General features: G+C 52.1%; 1 protein-coding gene across 1 annotated transcript in view; it reads left to right on the forward strand.

The window, feature by feature from the left end:
- The first annotated feature begins 1,788 nt into the window (after positions 1-1,788).
- Cow (Proteoglycan Cow) overlaps positions 1,789-21,599 on the forward strand; it is a 70,183-nt gene continuing 50,372 nt past the window's right edge. Inside the window, exons 1-2 of the mRNA XM_069322784.1 lie at positions 1,789-2,199; positions 13,757-13,905. Coding sequence (XP_069178885.1) covers positions 1,832-2,199; positions 13,757-13,905 — 517 coding nt within the window. The 5' untranslated portion in view covers positions 1,789-1,831. The remainder of the gene's footprint in view (positions 2,200-13,756; positions 13,906-21,599) is intronic.

Here is a 21,599-nt window from a genome sequence, read left to right on the forward strand (position 1 = left end):
ACACCTGGCTGGTGGGTGTGGCCACACTTGGCTGGTGGGTGTGGCCCACACCTGGCTGGTGGGTGTGGCCACACCTGGCTGGTGGGTGTGGCCACACCTGGCTGGTGGGTGTGGCCCACACCTGGCTGGTGGGTGTGGCCCACACCTGGCTGGTGGGTGTGGCCACACCTAGCTGGTGGGTGTGGCCACACCTGCTGGTGGGTGTGGCCCACACCTGTCTGGTGGGTGTGGCCCACACCTGGCTGGTGGGTGTGGCCACACCTGGCTGGTGGGTGTGGCCACACCTTTTTTTATTATTATTATTATTATTTTCTTCCACAGACGTGGCCAGACATTTACAATGCTAACCAGCATATATACATTTTCTTCTGTCCTCCATGGACAGGGTTAGAGATGTGTTAAACATATAGTTCAAGGGTTTATTGAACAATCAACCACAGAAGGTGATTCGGTGCTTTTAAAATGCTAAGTTAACCTACATACGTAAATACATAGATACACAGATTTACGTATGCCCTACATAAAGTGTTCGATGTGTCTTACATAGTGTCATTAATGTACATTCACAAAGGTGAAATGTAATTCTGATCAGCTTCCATATATACTTTATACCCATACATATACATACACACACACACATATACATACATATATACACACACATGCATTCACATACATTTGTCTCATTTACTCTGACAGGGTGAGATAGCTGATAAAGAAACTAGTGTGCAATTAAGCACTCAATCACTGAAGGTGATGAAGGTGCTTTTTCAAGCTCAGGTTATATAGTTACATCATATATATACATTATATAATTGATATATTACATGGCCAATCTTGGATACAAGTCCAATATATCATCAAGTGTTCCAGTACTCATATAGTAATTACACAGTTCAGCATACCTTAGCCCAGGAGGGCGAAAGTCAGTCAGTATGGGACATTCTACAATATAATGTTCAAGAGAGTGCATGTTTTCTCTTTCACAAAGTTGACACATTGTGTACTCGACATTTGGGTTTTGAGAAAGCTGCCAGATACGTCTATATCCCAGGCGTATTCTGGCCACTATAACATCACATTGCCGGGTTCTTATTCTATTAGTCCCATATGTGAATGTCTCCTCACGATATCTATCATAATATTTAATGCTACAACTTTTGAGAATAAATCCAGATTTGAGATTAAATTCCTATGGATACCATCACATGTTGGCATCTCAAGGCATGACACTGTTGATATGCTTGCTAAGTCAGCCTGCAGAAAACCAGTGGTAGAAATTGATATGGGTGTTTCATTAGCAGTGACAAAGAGAATACTTAAACAAATATCTAATGAAAATCTCACCGACCTAACAAATTCACAAAGACCTGAAAGTTGTGGCCCACACCTGGCTGGTGGGTGAGGCCCACACCTGGCTGGTGGGTGTGGCCCACACCTGGCTGGTGGGTGTGGCCCACACCTGGCTGGTGGGTGTGGGCCACACCTGGCTGGTGGGTGTGGGCCACACCTAGCTGGTGGGTGTGGCCCACACCTGGCTGGTGGGTGTGGCCCACACCTGGCTGGTGGGTGAGGCCCACACCTGGCAGGTGGGTGTGGCCCCACACCTGGCTGGTGGGTGTGGCCAATGCAAATACATCTGTGTCAGTGTTGCATAGCTGTAGGGACTCAGAGAGGCTGGTCCGAGAGCCTTGCTAACCTCACATATTTAATTAAAAAAATCACCAATTTTATAACAACAATTTACAATTATTAATAATACAAATTAAATTTATTTTGACATTACTGATCAGTTCTGTCTGTCTCTCTCGACAGGGACAAGATCGTGCCGATGAAGGACGCCGCCTCCATCTCCTACGTCGACCTGCCCAAGTCCTGGGACGCCCTGGACGACTACGACGACGACGACGATGACGACGACGACGACGACGACGAGGAGGACGAGGAGGACGACTACTACGACGAGGAGGAGGAGGACGAGGAGTACCTCCTGGACGATGAGGACGACAAGATTAAATACGGCTCTCAGCAGCCCCAGCCGGTGAAGGAGGTGCAAGAGCAGCCTCCACCACCACCAGAGCAGCAGCAGCAGACACAGCAGCAGACACAGCAGGCACAGCAACAGCAGCAGCCAGAAGGAGAGAAATCAGACGAGACGGGAACAGATCAACGCCTCAATCGACGGCCCTTCGCTGAGAAGTAAGTCCTGGGGTTGTCCTCCACAGCTTCACCGGTCTCTCTCTCTCTCTCTCTACAATGCCATTTTGGCTACTTTGGTAATTCAAAACATAGGGTTTTTGAGGGACCCAACTTTAACTGTGGTTCATTCGACCAAGCTCTTTGTATTTGTGCCCTCATAAATATGGCGTCTAGTTTGATGAGAACTAACACGTCTGTACGCCACGACTGCCAAGCGTCAACTGGCTGGCGTCCCCCAAGACACTGTTCCCTCCCGTCCAGTTTTCTATGAATCAAATTTCAATTAGGGAGGAACTGGCTTATTTACTCGCACGGTTTTAATTAACTCTACTTTTAATGAATACTTTTCTCGTATTTCTACTCTCAGAGTGGAGGTATTATATTATTATTATTAGGAGAAATATTAATTTAAGTACCACAGCGGTGTTGCTGACGTGGCAAATTCCTGTTTTCCCTGGCAGCGACCAAGTACATGCTCTATGATAAAATTAGTAATGTTAGTATTATTGGTAAATACCTGACATAATCGTTTTAACTGGGCCATGTCAGGTTCTCGGAATTTAATGTCGGAATTTCCGACACTCATTGTCCTCATATCCCAGCTCATTGTCCTCATATCCCAGCTCATTGTCCTCATATATCAGGACGTTGTCGTCATATCTCAGCACAGTGTCCTCATATCTCAGGTCATTGTCCTCATACCTCAGCTCCTAGTCGTCATATCTTGGCTCGTTGTCCTCATATCTCAGCTCATTGTTCTCTTATATCAGCTCCTAATCCTCATATCTCAGCTCATTGTCCTCATATCTCATTTCATTATACTTATATCTCAGCTTCTTGTCATCATATCTCAGCTCCTTTTCGTAATATCTCAGCTCATTGTCCTCATATCTCAGCTCATTGTCCTCATATCCAGCTCATTGTCCTCATATCTCATCTCATTGTCCTCATATCTCAGCTCATTGTCCTCATATCTCAACTCCTTGTCGTCATATCTCATATCATTGTCCTCATATCCCCGCTCCTAGTTCTCATATCTCAGAGCATTGTCCTCATATCCCAGCTCCTTGTCCTCATATTCCAGCTTCTTGTCCTCATACCCCAGCTCCTTGTCCTCATATCCCAGCTCCTTGTCCTCACATCACAGCTCCTTGTCCTCATATCTCAGCTCCTTATCCTCATATCTCAGCTCCTTGTCCTCATATACCAGCTCCTTTTCCTCATATCCCAGGTCCTTATCCTCATATCTCAGCTCCTTGTCCTCATATCCCAGTTCCTTGTCCTCATTCCCCAGCTCCTTGTCCTCATATCCCAGATCCTTGTCCTCATATCCCAGCTCCTTGTCCTCATTCCCCAGCTCCTTGTCCTCATATCCCAGCTCCTTGTCCTCATATCCCAGGTCCTTGTCCTCATAAACCAGCCCCTTGTCCTCACATCCCAGCTCCTTGTCCTCATATCAGAGCTCCTTGTCCTCATATCTTAGCTCCTTGTCCTCATATCTCAGCTCCTTGTCCTCATATCCCAGCTCCTTGTCCTTATATCCCAGCTCCTTGTCCTCATACCCCAGCTCCTTGTCCTCATATCCCATCTCCTTGTCCTCATATCCCAGCTCCTTGTCCTCACATCCCAGCTCCTCGTCCTCATATCCCAGCTTCTTGTTCTCATATCCCAGCTCATTGTCTTCATATCCCAGCTCATTGTCCTCATATCCCAGCTCATTGTCCTCATATCCCAGCTCCTAGTTCTCATATCTCAGAGCATTATCCTCATATCCCAGCTCCTAGTCCTCATATTCCAGCTCCTTGTCCTCATACCCAAGCTCCTTGTCCTCATATCCCAGCTCCTTGTCCTCACATCACAGCTCCTTGTCCTCATATCAGAGCTCATTGTCCTCAAATCTTAGCTCCTTGTCCTCATATCTCAGCTCCTTATCCTCATATCTCACCTCCTTGTCCTCATATACCAGCTCCTTTTCCTCATATCCCAGCTCCTTGTCCTCATATCTCAGCTCCTTGTCCTCATATCCCAGCTCCTTGTCCTCATACCCCAGCTCCTTGTCCTCATATCCCAGCTCATTGTCCTCATATCCCAGCTCCTTGTCCTCATATCCCAGCTCCTTGTCCTCATATCCCAGCTCCTTGTCCTCATATCCCAGCTCCTTGGCCTCATATCCCAGCTCCTTGGCCTCATATCCCAGCTGTTTGTCCTCCTATCCCAGCTCCTTGTCCTCATATCCCATCTCCTTGTCCTCATATCCCAGCTCCTTGTCCTCATATCCCATCTTCTTCTCATATCCCAGCTCCTTGTCCTCATACCCCAGCTCCTTGTCTTCATATCCCAGCTCCTTGTCCTCATATCCCAGCTCCTTGTCCTCATATCTCAGCTCCTTGTCCTCATATCTCAGCTCCTTGCCCTCATATCTCAGCTCCTTGTCCTCATATCTCAGCTCCTTGTTCTCATATCCCAACTTCTTGTCCTCATATCTCAGCTCCTTGTCCTCATATCTCAGCTCCTTGTTCTCATATCCCAGCTCCTTGTCCTAATACCCCAGCTCCTTGTCCTCATATCCCAGCTCCTTGTCCTCATATCCCAGCTCCTTGTCCTCATATCCCAGCTCCTTGTCCTCATATCCCAGCTCCTTGTCCTCATACCCCAGCTCCTTGTCCTCATATCCCAGCTCCTTGTCCTCATATCCCAGCTCCTTGTTCTCATATCCCATCTCCTTGTTCTCATATCCCAGCTCCTTGTCCTCATACCCCAGCTCCTTGTCCTCATATCCCAGCTCCTTGTCCTCATATCCCAGCTCCTTGTCCTCATATCCCAGCTCCTTGTCCTCATATCCCTGCTCCTTGTCCTCATATCCCAGCTCCTTGGCCTCATATCCCAGCTCCTTGGCCTCATATCCCAGCTGTTTGTCCTCCTATCCCAGCTCCTTGTCCTCATATCCCATCTCCTTGTTCTCATATCCCAGCTCCTTGTCCTCATACCCCAGCTCCTTGTCCTCATATCCCAGCTCCTTGTCCTCATATCCCAGCTCCTTGTCCTCATATCTCAGCTCCTTGTCCTCATATCCCAGCTCCTTGTCCTCATATCCCAGCTTCTTGTCTTCATATCCCACCTCCTTGTCCTCATATCCCAGCTCCTTGGCCTCATATCCCAGCTCCTTGGCCTCATATCTCAGCTGTTTGTCCTCCTATCCCAGCTCCTTGTCCTCATATCCCAGCTCCTTGTCCTCATATCCCATCTCCTTGTCCTCATATCCCAGCTTCTTGTCCTCATATCCCATCTCCTTGTCCTCATATCCCAGCTCCTTGTCCTCATATATCAGCTCCTTGTCCTCATATCCCAGCTCCTTGTCCTCATATCCCAGCTCCTTGTCCTCATATCCCAGCTCCTTGTCCTCTTCACCCCCCCACTTTTCATTTCTCTTCCCCCAAAAATTTTCAAGTAAAAAGCTTGAAAAAAATCATTAATGAATTAAATTATTTAAATTATTAATTTATTAAATTAATTTAATTAAATTAAGACTCGCGGGTGAGTTTGGGGCCATATTTAGTCAAACAGCTTTATTGGTAAAGTTGCCGGGCGGCGTTTTGTGCAGTTAGTGCTGTGTTCTCTTGGTGCAAGCTGGTCCTGACAGTGCCAGGCCCTCGGTGCCATGGCCAGACATTGACATGCTCATGGCTGCACATGAGACATTGACATGCTCATGGCAGCACATGAGACATTGACATGCACATGGCTGTACATGAGACATTGACATGCTCATGGCTGCACATGAGACATTGACATGCTCATGGCTGTACATGAGACATTGACATGCTCATGGCTGTACATGAGACATTGACATGCTCATGGCTGCACATGAGCATTGACATGCTCATGGCAGACATTGCCATGCTCATGGCTGCACATGAGCATTGACATGCTCCTGGCAGACTTTGCCATGCGCTCATACTTCCAATACATGCGCTCATAGTTCTTGCTAGGTTGCTTTTGATCAACACCTGTCAGTTTCCCCCCGGAGGTCCACTCCCGTCTGTGGCCGTCAACGGGTGTTCGTCAAGCCGTCTGTGACCGTCAACGGGCGCCCGTCAAGCCGTCTGTGACCGTCAACGGGCGCCCGTCAAGCCGTCAGTGGCCGTCAACGGGTGTTCGTCAAGCCGTCTGTGACCGTCAACGGGCGCCCGTCAAGCCGTCAGTGGCCGTCAACGGGTGTTCGTCAAGCCGTCTGTGACCGTCAACGGGCGCCCGTCAAGCCGTCAGTGGCCGTCAACGGGTGTTCGTCAAGCCGTCTGTGACCGTCAACGGGCGCCCGTCAAGCCGTCAGTGGCCGTCAACGGGTGCCCGTCAAGCCGTCAGTGGCCGTGAACGAGCGCCTGTCAAGCCGACTGCGGCCGTCAACGGGTGTCCATCAAGCCGTCAACGAGCGCCCGTCAAGCCATCTGTGGCCGTCAACGAGCGCCCGTCAAGAAGTCCGCAGCCGTCAACGGGCGCCCGTCAAGCGGTACGTGGCCGTCAACGGGCGTCCGTCAAGCTGTCAGTGACAGTCAACGGGCGTCCGTCAAGCCGTCAGTGACATTCAACGGGCGTCTGTCAAGCCGTCAGTGACATTCAACGGGCGTCTGTCAAGCCGTCAGTGACAGTCAACGGGCGTCCGTCAAGCCGTCAGTGACATTCAACGGGCGTCTGTCAAGCCGTCAGTGACAGTCAATGGGCGTCCGTCAAGCCGTCAGTGACATTCAACGGGCGTCTGTCAAGCCGTCAGTGACCGTCAACGGGCGCCCGTCTAGCCATCATTGGCCGTCAACGGACGTCCGTCAAGCCGTCAGTGACCGTCAACGGGCGTCCGTCTAGCCGTCATTGGCCGTCAACGGACGTCCGTCAAGCCGTCAGTGACCGTCAACGGGCGTCTGTCAAGCCGTCAGTGACCGTCAACGGGCGCCCGGCTAGCCGTCATTGGCCGTCAACGGACGTCCGTCAAGCCGTCAGTGACCGTCAACGGGCGTCTGTCAAGCCGTCAGTGACCGTCAACGGGCGCCCGGCTAGCCGTCAACGGGCGTCCGTCTAGCCGTCATTGGCAGTCAACGGACGTCCGTCAAGCCGTCAGTGACCGTCAACGGGCGTCCGTCAAGCCGTCAGTGGCCGTCAACGGGCGTCCGTCAAGCCGTCAGTGACCGTCAACGGGCGTCCGTCAAGCCGTCAGTGACCGTCAACGGGCGTCCGTCAAGCCATCAGTGGCCGTCAACGGGCGTCCGTCAAGCCGTCAGTGACCGTCAACGGGCGTCCGTCAAGCCGTCAGTGACCGTCAACGGGCGTCCGTCTAGCCGTCATTGGCCGTCAACGGACGTCCGTCAAGCCGTCAGTGACCGTCAACGGGCGTCCGTCAAGCCGTCAGTGACCGTCAACGGGCGTCCGTCAAGCCGTCAGTGACCGTCAACGGGCGTCCGTCAAGCCGTCAGTGGCCGTCAACGGGCGTCCGTCAAGCCGTCAGTGACCGTCAACGGGCGTCCGTCTAGCCGTCATTGGCCGTCAACGGACGTCCGTCAAGCCGTCAGTGACCGTCAACGGGCGTCCGTCAAGCCGTCAGTGACCGTCAACGGGCGTCCGTCAAGCCGTCAGTGGCCGTCAACGGGCGTCCGTCAAGCCGTCAGTGACCGTCAACGGGCGTCCGTCAAGCCGTCAGTGACCATCAACAGGCGTCTGTCAAGCCGTCAGTGGCCGTCAACGGGCGTCCGTCAAGCCGTCAGTGGCCGTCAACGGGCGTCCGTCAAGCCGTCAGTGGCCGTCAACGGGCGTCCGTCAAGCCGTCAGTGGCCGTCAACGGGCGTCCGTCAAGCCGTCAACGGGCGTCCGTCAAGCCGTCAGTGGCCGTCAACGGGCGTCCGTCAAGCCGTCAGTGGCCGTCAACGGGCGTCCGTCAAGCCGTCTTGTGTATCAATAACAGAGGACAGCGTCTGGTTGTCATGGTTACGGCGTTGTGAAGGGCTCACGCGGAATTAATAAATCTGGTTAACTGATGACCTGTCGGTCTGTACACGGGGGAGGGGGGGGATGGAGCAGTCGTCTGCTCCTGAACCCTCCTGTGTGTAAAACTAGTAGGGTAAGGCTTACCATGAGCTATGGGAAGGGAAAGCTCTCAGCCAGCTAACAGGAGTCAGCAGTCGTCTGCTCCTGTACCCACCTGTGTGTAAAACTAGTAGGGTAAGGCTTACCATGAGCTATGGGAAGGGAAAGCTCTCAGCCTGCTAACAGGAGTCAGCAGTCGCCTGCTCCTGTACCCACCTGTGTGTAAAACTAGTAGGGTAAGGCTTACCATGAGCTATGGGAAGGGAAAGCTCTCAGCCAGCTAACAGGAGTCAGCAGTCGTCTGCTCCTGTACCCTCCTGTGTGTAAAACTAGTAGGGTAAGGCTTACCATGAGCTATGGGAAGGGAAAGCTCTCAGCCAGCTAACAGGAGTCAGCAGTCGTCTGCTCCTGTACCCACCTGTGTGTAAAACTAGTAGGGTAAGGCTTACCATGAGCTATGGGAAGGGAAAGCTCTCAGCCAGCTAACAGGAGTCAGCAGTCGTCTGCTCCTGTACCCACCTGTGTGTAAAACTAGTAGGGTAAGGCTTACCATGAGCTATGGGAAGGGAAAGCTCTCAGCCAGCTAACAGGAGTCAGCAGTCGTCTGCTCCTGTACCCACCTGTGTGTAAAACTAGTAGGGTAAGGCTTACCATGAACTATGGGAAGGGAAAGCTCTCAGCCTGCTAACAGGAGTCAGCAGTCGCCTGCTCCTGTACCCTCCTGTGTGTAAAACTAGTAGGGTAAGGCTTACCATGAACTATGGGAAGGGAAAGCTCTCAGTCAGCTAACAGGAGTCAGCAGTCGTCTGCTCCTGTACCCTCCTGTGTGTAAAACTAGTAGGGTAAGGCTTACCATGAACTATGGGAAGGGAAAGCTCTCAGCCAGCTAACAGGAGTCAGCAGTCGTCTGCTCCTGTACCCTCCTGTGTGTAAAACTAGTAGCGTAAGGCTTACCATGAACTATGGGAAGGAAAAGCTCTCAGCCTGCTAACAGGAGTCAGCAGTCGTCTGCTCCTGTACCCACCTGTGTGTAAAACTAGTAGGGTAAGGCTTACCATGAACTATGGGAAGGGAAAGCTCTCAGCCTGCTAACAGGAGTCAGCAGTCGTCTGCTCCTGTACCCACCTGTGTGTAAAACTAGTAGGGTAAGGCTTACCATGAGCTATGGGAAGGGAAAGCTCTCAGCCAGCTAACAGGAGTCAGCAGTCGTCTGCTCCTGTACCCACCTGTGTGTAAAACTAGTAGGGTAAGGCTTACCATGAACTATGGGAAGGGAAAGCTCTCAGCCTGCTAACAGGAGTCAGCAGTCGCCTGCTCCTGTACCCACCTGTGTGTAAAACTAGTAGGGTAAGGCTTACCATGAGCTATGGGAAGGGAAAGCTCTCAGCCAGCTAACAGGAGTCAGCAGTCGTCTGCTCCTGTACCCACCTGTGTGTAAAACTAGTAGGGTAAGGCTTACCATGAGCTATGGGAAGGGAAAGCTCTCAGCCAGCTAACAGGAGTCAGCAGTCGTCTGCTCCTGTACCCACCTGTGTGTAAAACTAGTAGGGTAAGGCTTACCATGAGCTATGGGAAGGGAAAGCTCTCAGCCAGCTAACAGGAGTCAGCAGTCGTCTGCTCCTGTACCCACCTGTGTGTAAAACTAGTAGGGTAAGGCTTACCATGAGCTATGGGAAGGGAAAGCTCTCAGCCTGCTAACAGGAGTCAGCAGTCGTCTGCTCCTGTACCCTCCTGTGTGTAAAACTAGTAGGGTAAGGCTTACCATGAGCTATGGGAAGGGAAAGCTCTCAGCCAGCTAACAGGAGTCAGCAGTCGTCTGCTCCTGTACCCACCTGTGTGTAAAACTAGTAGGGTAAGGCTTACCGTGAGCTATGGGAAGGGAAAGCTCTCAGCCAGCTAACAGGAGTCAGCAGTCGTCTGCTCCTGTACCCACCTGTGTGTAAAACTAGTAGGGTAAGGCTTACCATGAGCTATGGGAAGGGAAAGCTCTCAGCCAGCTAACAGGAGTCAGCAGTCGTCTGCTCCTGTACCCACCTGTGTGTAAAACTAGTAGGGTAAGGCTTACCATGAACTATGGGAAGGGAAAGCTCTCAGCCTGCTAACAGGAGTCAGCAGTCGCCTGCTCCTGTACCCACCTGTGTGTAAAACTAGTAGGGTAAGGCTTACCATGAGCTATGGGAAGGGAAAGCTCTCAGCCAGCTAACAGGAGTCAGCAGTCGTCTGCTCCTGTACCCTCCTGTGTGTAAAACTAGTAGGGTAAGGCTTACCATAAGCTATGGGAAGGGAAAGCTCTCAGCCAGCTAACAGGAGTCAGCAGTCGTCTGCTCCTGTACCCACCTGTGTGTAAAACTAGTAGGGTAAGGCTTACCATGAGCTATGGGAAGGGAAAGCTCTCAGCTTGCTAACAGGAGTCAGCAGTCGTCTGCTCCTGTACCCTCCTGTGTGTAAAACTAGTAGGGTAAGGCTTACCATGAGCTATGGGAAGGGAAAGCTCTCAGCCAGCTAACAGGAGTCAGCAGTCGTCTGCTCCTGTACCCACCTGTGTGTAAAACTAGTAGGGTAAGGCTTACCATGAGCTATGGGAAGGGAAAGCTCTCAGCTTGCTAACAGGAGTCAGCAGTCGTCTGCTCCTGTACCCTCCTGTGTGTAAAACTAGTAGGGTAAGGCTTACCATGAGCTATGGGAAGGGAAAGCTCTCAGCCAGCTAACAGGAGTCAGGAGTCGTCTGCTCCTGTACCCTCCTGTGTGTAAAACTAGTAGGGTAAGGCTTACCATGAGCTATGGGAAGGGAAAGCTCTCAGCCAGCTAACAGGAGTCAGGAGTCGTCTGCTCCTGTACCCTCCTGTGTGTAAAACTAGTAGGGTAAGGCTTACCATGAGCTATGGGAAGGGAACGCTCTCACCCAGCTAACAGGAGTCAGCAGTCGTCTGCTCCTGTACCCACCTGTGAACAAAGCAGGACGTTTAAGCGCTGTCTGTGCTGTATTGGCACGAAAACACACGCGAACACGCACGCAATATCAGTGTATTCCTCATCTTCCAGAAGATCCATAACTTGCTGCTTTGGGTCTATTTGATTTAGAAAATTAATGTACATTTTTTTTAATTTCAATACGGCGATTTTTGGCCGTAATGCATACGAGCGAAAAGCGACGTAATTTGTTAAATGACGGGCCGCACACCTCCTAGGTGTCCAATGTTTACATAAAATAAATTAACTGCATATTTCCCAGAGTCTCCCCTCCACTTCACACTTAACTGCACATTTTCTTTGTAATAAATGAATCTCCGTCTCATTTTCTCCTTTATTGTCACTCAAGTCTGGTACTCCAGTACTCCCTATTCGTCTAGGTCCTTTTTTCCCTCTTTACACCTGTTGGTGTTCGCTAGAGGTGATCCTCTCGCTACAATACCCGAAGTCGCCGCCCTTGTCGCCTGCGAACGGCTATTAACACTCCGAGGACCATTAAGTGATCCGCTGCAGTTACCCCGGAGTCCATTACAAAAAACTTCACCATTTTCTTTACATTGTCTTCCTAATTTAATGCAGTTTCCCCTCAATTTAAGTCCACGTGCTCTTCTTTCAACTGCCTCTCCGTAGCGCAGTGGTGAACAATTCTTACCACACTCACATGCGTCCTCTCAGAGGGCATTTAACGAATGTGTATGTCACCTACATGTGCTTGGTGGGTTGAGCAACGGTTCCTGGGTCCCGCCTCAGGACATTCCTAGTACAGGACTCTTTAGCGCAATAGTCTGCGCAGTCCGGATATAAGCCAAAGATCTAGTTGCGTACTACCATTATCTTAACTAGGCCTACTGCTGTTATCGTAACTAGGCCTACTGCTGTTATCGTGACTAGGCCTACTGCTGTTATCGTAACTAGGCCTACTGCTGTTATCGTAACTAGGCCTACTGCTGTTATCGTAACTAGGCCTACTGCTGTTATCGTGACTAGGACTACTGCTGTTATCGTAACTAGGCCTACTGTTGTTATCGTAACTAGGCCTACTGCTGTTATCGTAACTAGGCCTACTGCTGTTATCGTAACTAGGCCTACTGCTGTTATCGTAACTGGGCCTAAAACTTTTATCGTGACTAGGCCTACTGCTGTTATCATAACTAGGCCTACTGCTGTTATGGTAACTAGGCCTACTGCTGTTATCGTAACTAGGCCTAAAACTGTTATTACTAGGCTTACCACTGGCACTATTACCAATATATACCACCAGTCAAACAGTAAGCAATGTGTTTGTAAGTTGGTGTACACGTGTGTCATGTACACACGTGTACACCTGTGTCATGTACACAGCTCTACACCAGTGTCATGTACACAGCTCTACACCTGTGAGTGTCATGTACACACGTGTACACCTGTGTCATGTACACACGTGTACACCTGTGTCATGTACACAGCTCTACACCAGTGTCATGTACACAGCTCTACACCTGTGAGTGTCATGTACACACGTGTACACCTGTGTCATGTACACACGTGTACACCTGTGTCATGTACACAGCTCTACACCAGTGTCATGTACACAGCTCTACACCTGTGAGTGTCATGTACACACGTGTACACCTGTGTCATGTACACACGTGTACACCTGTGTCATGTACACAGCTCTACACATGTGAGTGTCATGTACACACGTGTACACCTGTGTCATGTACACAGCTCTACACCTGTGAGTGTCATGTACACACGTGTACACCTGTGTCATGTACACAGCTCTACACCTGTGAGTGTCATGTACACACGTGTACACCTGTGTCATGTACACAGCTCTACACCTGTGAGTGTTATGTACACACGTGTACACCTGTGTCATGTACACAGCTCTACACCTGTGTCATGTACACAGCTCTACACCTGTGAGTGTCATGTACACACGTGTACACCTGTGAGTGTCACGTACACAGCTGTACAACTGTGACTTGAAAGGATGTAGAGGTTCCGCAGGCGGGAGCATCAGTGCTCCAACCCCTGGCTCTTGGTGACCAACCCCTGGCTCTTGGTGACCAACCCCTGGCTCTTGGTGACCAACCCCTGGCTCTTGGTGACCAACCCCTGGCTCTTGGTGACCAACCCCTGGCTCTTGGTGACCAACCCCTGGCTCTTGGTGACCAACCCCTGGCTCTTGGTGACCAACCCCTGGCTCTTGGTGACCAACCCCTGGCTCTTGGTGACCAACCCCTGGCTCTTGGTGACCAACCCCCTGGCTCTTGGTGACCAACCCCTGGCTCTTGGTGACCAACCCCTGGCTCTTGGTGACCAACCCCTGGCTCTTGGTGACCAACCCCCTGGCTCTTGGTGACCAACCCCTGGCTCTTGGTGACGCAGAACACGTGGAGAACATGTTCAGATTAGTGTACTCACCTAGTTGTGCTGGCCGGGTGAGGTGTTGAGCTTTGGCTCTTTGACCCCGCCTCTCCACTGTCATTTGACTGGTATTGGATCAAGTGGATCAAGAGAGTTGTTGTTGCAGGCAGTGCCCGTCGTGTCCGGTGGTGGGTCCGGTGTTCCTGTGCGGCTCCGACAACCGGACTTACTCCTCCACCTGTCGCCTCAACTACCACAACTGTATACACGACGCCGCCGTCCACATCGCTTGTAAAGGCTTCTGTCCCTGCAAAGGTCGGTCTATTTTAGTATTCCCTACAATTCTAAATCGTAAGCGCAAAGTGATCAATCATATAATTTATAAGAGTAAATTAACTAGACTAGCCGATAATGGCTCATATGAGGCAGTTGCTTTGCTTTTTAATCCATTCAGACGCATGCATATGTCTAACCTACACTTGAAACAATAAAGTGAGCCCTCGTCTATTATGTTACCACGATCATTTCTTCCATAAAGCAGCAACTCTTGTTTCCAAACCAGTATTTACCCAGGTCTTTCCTGAATCTACACTCAATAGTGTTATGGCTTATGAAATCCATATTATCCTGACATATTAACTTGTCTCCTCTTTATCCATATGTATAATCCACTTTATCCCTACACCAACACAACATGTCCTCCCAGCATCTCATTTTCTACGCTCTGGACCCCCCAACGGGCAAATTACAGAGTACTATGAAAAGTAGAGGGCTCACAAATATTCTCGTTTTCTATGTATCGGTTGGTTAGGTTAGGTTAGGTTAGGTGAGGTTAGGTTAGGTGAGGTTAGGTGAGGTTAGGTTAGGTTAGGTGAGGTTTGGTTAAGCTAGGTTAGGTTAGGTTAGGTTAGGTTAGGTAAGGTGAGGTGAGGTGAGGTTAGGTGAGGTTAGGTTAGGTTAGGTTAGGTTAGGTTAGGTTAGGTTAGGTTAGGTGAGGTTAGGTTAGGTGAGGTTAGGTGAGGTTAGGTTAGGTTAGGTGAGGTTAGGTTAAGCTAGGTTAGGTTAGGTTAGGTTAGGTTAGGTAAGGTGAGGTGAGGTGAGGTTAGGTGAGGTTAGGTTAGGTTAGGTGAGGTTAAGCTAGGTTAGGTTAGGTTAGGTTAGGTTAGGTTAGGTAAGGTGAGGTGAGGTGAGGTTAGGTGAGGTTAAGTTAGGTTAAGCTAAGTTAAGTTAGGAACTCTGTTTGAATTTGTGTATTTCTAGTTAGTTTAGTACAATGTACTTGGCACGTTACGACACATCAAGAGACCACCTTGACCCGCCAGCCTGTACTCAGTGTACAGGCTGGTGTGGTCAACCTATTCACTCACACTGTATCACTCCGTACAGAACACGACTGTTTGATCTAGCCCGTCTACATCTCTTTTATTGGTAATACCAATAGAATTATCTATTACCAATCTATATAAATAAAATGGAAATGTTCGTTTCTTCAAAATCGCTAATCTCCGAAAGGTCTTCGACGATTGCTTTGAAATTTTGACACAACGTTGCATTTGAATATGCGCATGTTTTTATATACCTACTATATACGTGCCTCACCTGTGACAGGTAAAAACATGTTTTTTTAAAGCACCATCTGTTGCACATAATAGCAACAAACATGATATATATATGTAATGAATTCAATTTCAATGTTTCCAGTTGCATTGATAAATTGAATTTTCATAGACTTCGATTTATTTTAATATTGATTTAATTATTTTGTGTGACATTGTGTTGGAATTGAGCTGTGTTGTTTGCCATTCCGTTCATTTCGTAAGTATAAGTATAAATGCCACACCTGTGACAGGTAAAAATATTCTTTTTTAAGAAACAGCGCCATCTGTTGCACGTAGGAGACATACACACAATACTAAATATATTATGATTCCATTTCAATGTTTCCGATTGTAATTGACCAATTAAATTTTCATATATTTCGAGTTATTTTTATTTTGATTTAATTATTTTGTGACATTGCGTTGGAATTGAGCTGTGTTGATTTGAGCACATACATTTGGTAATGTATGGTAAATAACTCATACACACCCACTCATTTCGTGAGTATAGTTTTTTTAATTGTTTTTCATTTCGTTTTTTAATTGTATTCCTTATTTTCAGTGATAGGAATATCAGATCATTTGATGTCCCCAATTATCTGATGGGAACATCATATCATTTGGGAAGGCATCGGAGGAGGGAGTGGGGAAAGGAGGGGAGGACAATGGGACGGGGAAGTGGGGAATGGTGGGGAGGACTGGGAGACAGGGAGAAGGTTGCTGGCTGAGCCACAGCACCGCGTGGCCGGGTACAGCTAGTAATAGATATATCTATTCCCAGTGACACGTTTCTCGTACACAAAAAAATCAGGAGTGAAAATAATTCGCCAGAGAAAAGTCAAACGTCAAAAGCCACTTTTGTACCGGCGAGCTGGGATTTAAATTACAAAAAGGCAATAATTGGCCTTGGATGATATATATTAATATGAGGCCCGTACAGGGAAGCCGGCGACCGACATAATGGAATTTTATGAGATATTTGCATCCTACATGATAGTTATGAGGAGGGAGGCTGGCTCCACCAATGAGGGAGCCTGGCTCCACCAATGAGGGAGGCTGGCTCCACCAATGAGGGAGACTGGCTCCACCAATGAGGGAGGCTGGCTCCACCAATGAGGGAGGCTGGCTCCACCAATGAGGGAGGCTGGCTCCACCAATGAGGGAGCCTGGCTCCACCAATGAGAGAGGCTGGCTCCACCAATGAGGGAGCCTAGCTCCACCAATGAGGGAGGCTGGCTCCACCAATGAGGGAGCCTGGCTCCACCAATGAGAGAGGCTGGCTCCACCAATGAGGGAGCCTAGCTCCACCAATGAGGGAGCCTGGCTCCACCAATGAGGGAGCCTGGCTCCACCAATGAGAGAGGCTGGCTCCACCAATGAGGGAGGCTGGCTCCACCAATGAGGGAGACTGGCTCCACCAATGAGGGAGACTGGCTCCACCAATGAGAGAGGCTGGCTCCACCAATGAGGGAGCCTAGCTCCACCAATGAGGGAGCCTGGCTCCACCAATGAGGGAGCCTGGCTCCACCAATGAGAGAGGCTGGCTCCACCAATGAGGGAGGCTGGCTCCACCAATGAGGGAGACTGGCTCCACCAATGAGGGAGACTGGCTCCACCAATGAGGGAGGGTGGCTCCACCAATGAGGGAGCCTGGCTCCACCAATGAGAGAGGCTGGCTCCACCAATGAGGGAGCCTAGCTCCACCAATGAGGGAGCCTAGCTCCACCAATGAGGGAGCCTGGCTCCATCAATGAGGGAGCCTGGCTCCACCAATGAGGGAGCCTGGCTCCACCAATGAGGGAGCCTAGCTCCACCAATGAGGGAGCCTAGCTCCACCAATGAGGGAGCCTGGCTCCACCAATGAGGGAGCCTGGCTCCACCAATGATGGAGGCTGGCTCCACCAATGAGGGAGCCTGGCTCCACCAATGAGGGAGACTGGCTCCACCAATGAGGGAGGGTGGCTCCACCAATGAGGGAGCCTGGCTCCACCAATGAGAGAGGCTGGCTCCACCAATGAGGGAGACTGGCTCCACCAATGAGGGAGCCTGGCTTCACCAATGAGGGAGCCTAGCTCCACCAATGAGGGAGCCTGGCTCCACCAATGAGGGAGCCTGGTTCCACCAATGAGAGAGGCTGGCTCCACCAATGAGGGAGACTGGCTCCACCAATGAGGGAGACTGGCTCCACCAATGAGGGAGGGTGGCTCCACCAATGAGGGAGCCTGGCTCCACCAATGAGAGAGGCTGGCTCCACCAATGAGGGAGCCTGGCTCCACCAATGAGGGAGCCTGGCTCCACCAATGAGGGAGCCTGGCTCCACCAATGAGGGAGCCTGGCTCCACCAATGAGGGAGCCTGGCTCCACCAATGAGGGAGCCTAGCTCCACCAATGAGGGAGCCTAGCTCCACCAATGAGGGAGCCTGGCTCCACCAATGAGGGAGCCTGGCTCCACCAATGATGGAGGCTGGCTCCACCAATGAGGGAGCCTGGCTCCACCAATGAGGGAGCCTGGCTCCACCAATGAGGGAGACTGGCTCCACCAATGAGGGAGACTGGCTCCACCAATGAGGGAGACTGGCTCCACCAATGAGGGAGGGTGGCTCCACCAATGAGGGAGCCTGGCTCCACCAATGAGGGAGACTGGCTCCACCAATGAGGGAGACTGGCTCCACCAATGAGGGAGCCTAGCTCCACCAATGAGGGAGCCTGGCTCCACCAATGAGGGAGCCTAGCTCCACCAATGAGGGAGACTGGCTCCACCAATGAGGGAGACTGGCTCCACCAATGATGGAGGCTGGCTCCACCAATGAGGGAGGCTGGCTCCACCAATGAGGGAGCCTGGCTCCACCAATGAGGGAGACTGGCTCCACCAATGAGGGAGACTGGCTCCACCAATGATGGAGGCTGGCTCCACCAATGAGGGAGGCTGGCTCCACCAATGAGGGAGCCTGGCTCCACCAATGAGGGAGACTGGCTCCACCAATGAGGGAGACTGGCTCCACCAATGATGGAGGCTGGCTCCACCAATGAGGGAGACTGGCTCCACCAATGATGGAGGCTGGCTCCACCAATGAGGGAGGCTGGCTCCACCAATGAGGGAGCCTGGCTCCACCAATGAGGGAGACTGGCTCCACCAATGAGGGAGCCTGGCTCCACCAATGATGGAGGCTGGCTCCACCAATGAGGGAGGCTGGCTCCACCAATGAGGGAGCCTGGCTCCACCAATGAGGGAGACTGGCTCCACCAATGAGGGAGACTGGCTCCACCAATGAGGGAGACTGGCTCCACCAATGATGGAGGCTGGCTCCACCAATGAGGGAGACTGGCTCCACCAATGATGGAGGCTGGCTCCACCAATGAGGGAGACTGGCTCCACCAATGAGGGAGACTGGCTCCACCAATGATGGAGGCTGGCTCCACCAATGAGGGAGGATGGCTCCACCAATGAGGGAGACTGGCTTCATGACTGAGGCAAGAGAATATGAGGAGGAGGTTTGAGGTGAAAGATTAAAACCCACCTTTAAGTCAGGTGTATGGTCCAGGGGAGGAAGGTGTATGGTCCAGGGGAGGAAGGTGGCCAGGTGTATGGTCCAGGGGAGGAAGGTGGTCAGGTGTATGGTCCAGGGGAGGAAGGTGGCCAGGTGTATGGTCCAGGGGAGGAAGGTGGTCAGGTGTATGGTCCAGGGGAGGAAGGTGGCCAGGTGTATGGTCCAGGGGAGGAAGGTGGTCAGGTGTATGGTCCAGGGGAGGAAGGTGGTCAGGTGTATGGTCCAGGGGAGGAAGGTGATCAGGTGTATGGTCCAGGGGAGGAAGGTGGTCAGGTGTATGGTCCAGGGGAGGAAGGTGGTCAGGTGTATGGTCCAGGGCAGGAAGGTGGTCAGGTGTATGGTCCAGGGGATTAAGGTGTATGGTCCAGGGGAGGAAGGTGGTCAGGTGTATGGTCCAGGGGAGGAAGGTGGTCAGGTGTATGGTCCAGGGGAGGAAGGTGGCCAGGTGTATGGTCCAGGGGAGGAAGGTGGCAAGGTGTATGGTCCAGGGGAGGAAGGTGGTCAGGTGTATGGTCCAGGGCAGGAAGGTGGCCACGTGTATGGTCCAGGGGAGAAAGGTGGCCAGGTGTATGGTCCAGGGGAGGAAGGTGGCCAGGTGTATGGTCCAGGGGAGGAAGGTGGCCACGTGTATGGTCCAGGGGAGAAAGGTGGCCAGGTGTATGGTCCAGGGGAGAAAGGTGGTCAGGTGTATGGTCCAGGGGAGGAAGGTGGCCAGGTGTATAGACCAGGGGAGGAAGGTGGCCAGGTGTATGGTCCAGGGGAGGGAGGTGTATGGTCCAGGGGAGGAAGGTGGTCAGGTGTATGGTCCAGGAAGGAAGGTGCATGGTCCAGGGGAGGAAGGTGGTCAGGTGTATGGTCCAGGAAGGAAGGTGCATGGTCCAGGGGAGGAAGGTGGCCAGGTGTATGGTTCAGGGGAGGAAGGTGGCCAGGTGTATGGTCCAGGGGAGGGAGGTGTATGGTCCAGGGGAGGAAGGTGGTCAGGTGTATGGTCCAGGGGAGGAAGGTGGCCAGGTGTATGGACCAGGGGAGGAAGGTGGCCAGGTGTATGGTCCAGGGGAGGGAGGTGTATGGTCCAGGGAGGAAGGTGGTCAGGTGTATGGTCCAGGGGAGGAAGGTGGCCAGGTGTATGGTCCAGGGGAGGGAGGTGTATGGTCCAGGGGAGGAAGGTGGTCAGGTGTATGGTCCAGGGGAGGAAGGTGGCCAGGTGTATGGACCAGGGGAGGAAGGTGGTCAGGTGTATGGTCCAGGGGAGGGAGGTGTATGGTCCAGGGGAGGAAGGTGGTCAGGTGTATGGTCCAGGGGAGGAAGGTGGCCAGGTGTATGGTCCAGGGGAGGGAGGTGTATGGTCCAGGGGAGGAAGGTGGCCAGGTGTATGGACCAGGGGAGGAAGGTGGCCAGGTGTATGGTCCAGGGGAGGGAGGTGTATGGTCCAGGGGAGGAAGGTGGTCAGGTGTATGGTCCAGGGGAGGAAGGTGGCCAGGTGTATGGACCAGGGGAGGAAGGTGGCCAGGTGTATGGTCCAGGGGAGGGAGGTGTATGGTCCAGGGGAGGAAGGTGGTCAGGTGTATGGTCCAGGGGAGGAAGGTGGCCAGGTGTATGGTCCAGGGGAGGAAGGTGGGCAGGTGTATGGTCCAGGGGAGGAAGGTGGCCAGGTGTATGGACCAGGGGAGGAAGGTGGCCAGGTGTATGGTCCAGGGGAGGGAGGTGTATGGTCCAGGGGAGGAAGGTGGCCAGGTGTATGGTCCAGGGGAGGAAGGTGGCCAGGTGTATGGTCCAGGGGAGGGAGGTGTATGGTCCAGGGGAGGAAGGTGGTCAGGTGTATGGTCCAGGGGAGGAAGGTGGTCAGGTGTATGGTCCAGGGGAGGAAGGTGGTCAGGTGTATGGTCCAGGGCAGGAAGGTGGTCAGGTGTATGGTCCAGGGGATTAAGGTGTATGGTCCAGGGGAGGAAGGTGGTCAGGTGTATGGTCCAGGGGAGGAAGGTGGTCAGGTGTATGGTCCAGGGGAGGAAGGTGGCCAGGTGTATGGTCCAGGGGAGGAAGGTGGCCAGGTGTATGGTCCAGGGGAGGAAGGTGGTCAGGTGTATGGTCCAGGGCAGGAAGGTGGCCACGTGTATGGTCCAGGGGAGAAAGGTGGCCAGGTGTATGGTCCAGGGGAGGAAGGTGGCCAGGTGTATGGTCCAGGGGAGGAAGGTGGCCACGTGTATGGTCCAGGGGAGAAAGGTGGCCAGGTGTATGGTCCAGGGGAGAAACGTGGTCAGGTGTATGGTCCAGGGGAGGAAGGTGGCCAGGTGTATGGACCAGGGGAGGAAGGTGGCCAGGTGTATGGTCCAGGGGAGGGAGGTGTATGGTCCAGGGGAGGAAGGTGGTCAGGTGTATGGTCCAGGAAGGAACGTGCATGGTCCAGGGGAGGAAGGTGGTCAGGTGTATGGTCCAGGAAGGAAGGTGCATGGTCCAGGGGAGGAAGGTGGCCAGGTGTATGGTTCAGGGGAGGAAGGTGGCCAGGTGTATGGTCCAGGGGAGGGAGGTGTATGGTCCAGGGGAGGAAGGTGGTCAGGTGTATGGTCCAGGGGAGGAAGGTGGCCAGGTGTATGGACCAGGGGAGGAAGGTGGCCAGGTGTATGGTCCAGGGGAGGGAGGTGTATGGTCCAGGGAGGAAGGTGGTCAGGTGTATGGTCCAGGGGAGGAAGGTGGCCAGGTGTATGGTCCAGGGGAGGGAGGTGTATGGTCCAGGGGAGGAAGGTGGTCAGGTGTATGGTCCAGGGGAGGAAGGTGGCCAGGTGTATGGACCAGGGGAGGAAGGTGGTCAGGTGTATGGTCCAGGGGAGGGAGGTGTATGGTCCAGGGGAGGAAGGTGGTCAGGTGT

The sequence above is a fragment of the Procambarus clarkii genome, chromosome 11, assembly GCF_040958095.1.
Source record: "Procambarus clarkii isolate CNS0578487 chromosome 11, FALCON_Pclarkii_2.0, whole genome shotgun sequence".
NCBI classification, from domain to species: Eukaryota; Metazoa; Arthropoda; class Malacostraca; order Decapoda; family Cambaridae; genus Procambarus; species Procambarus clarkii.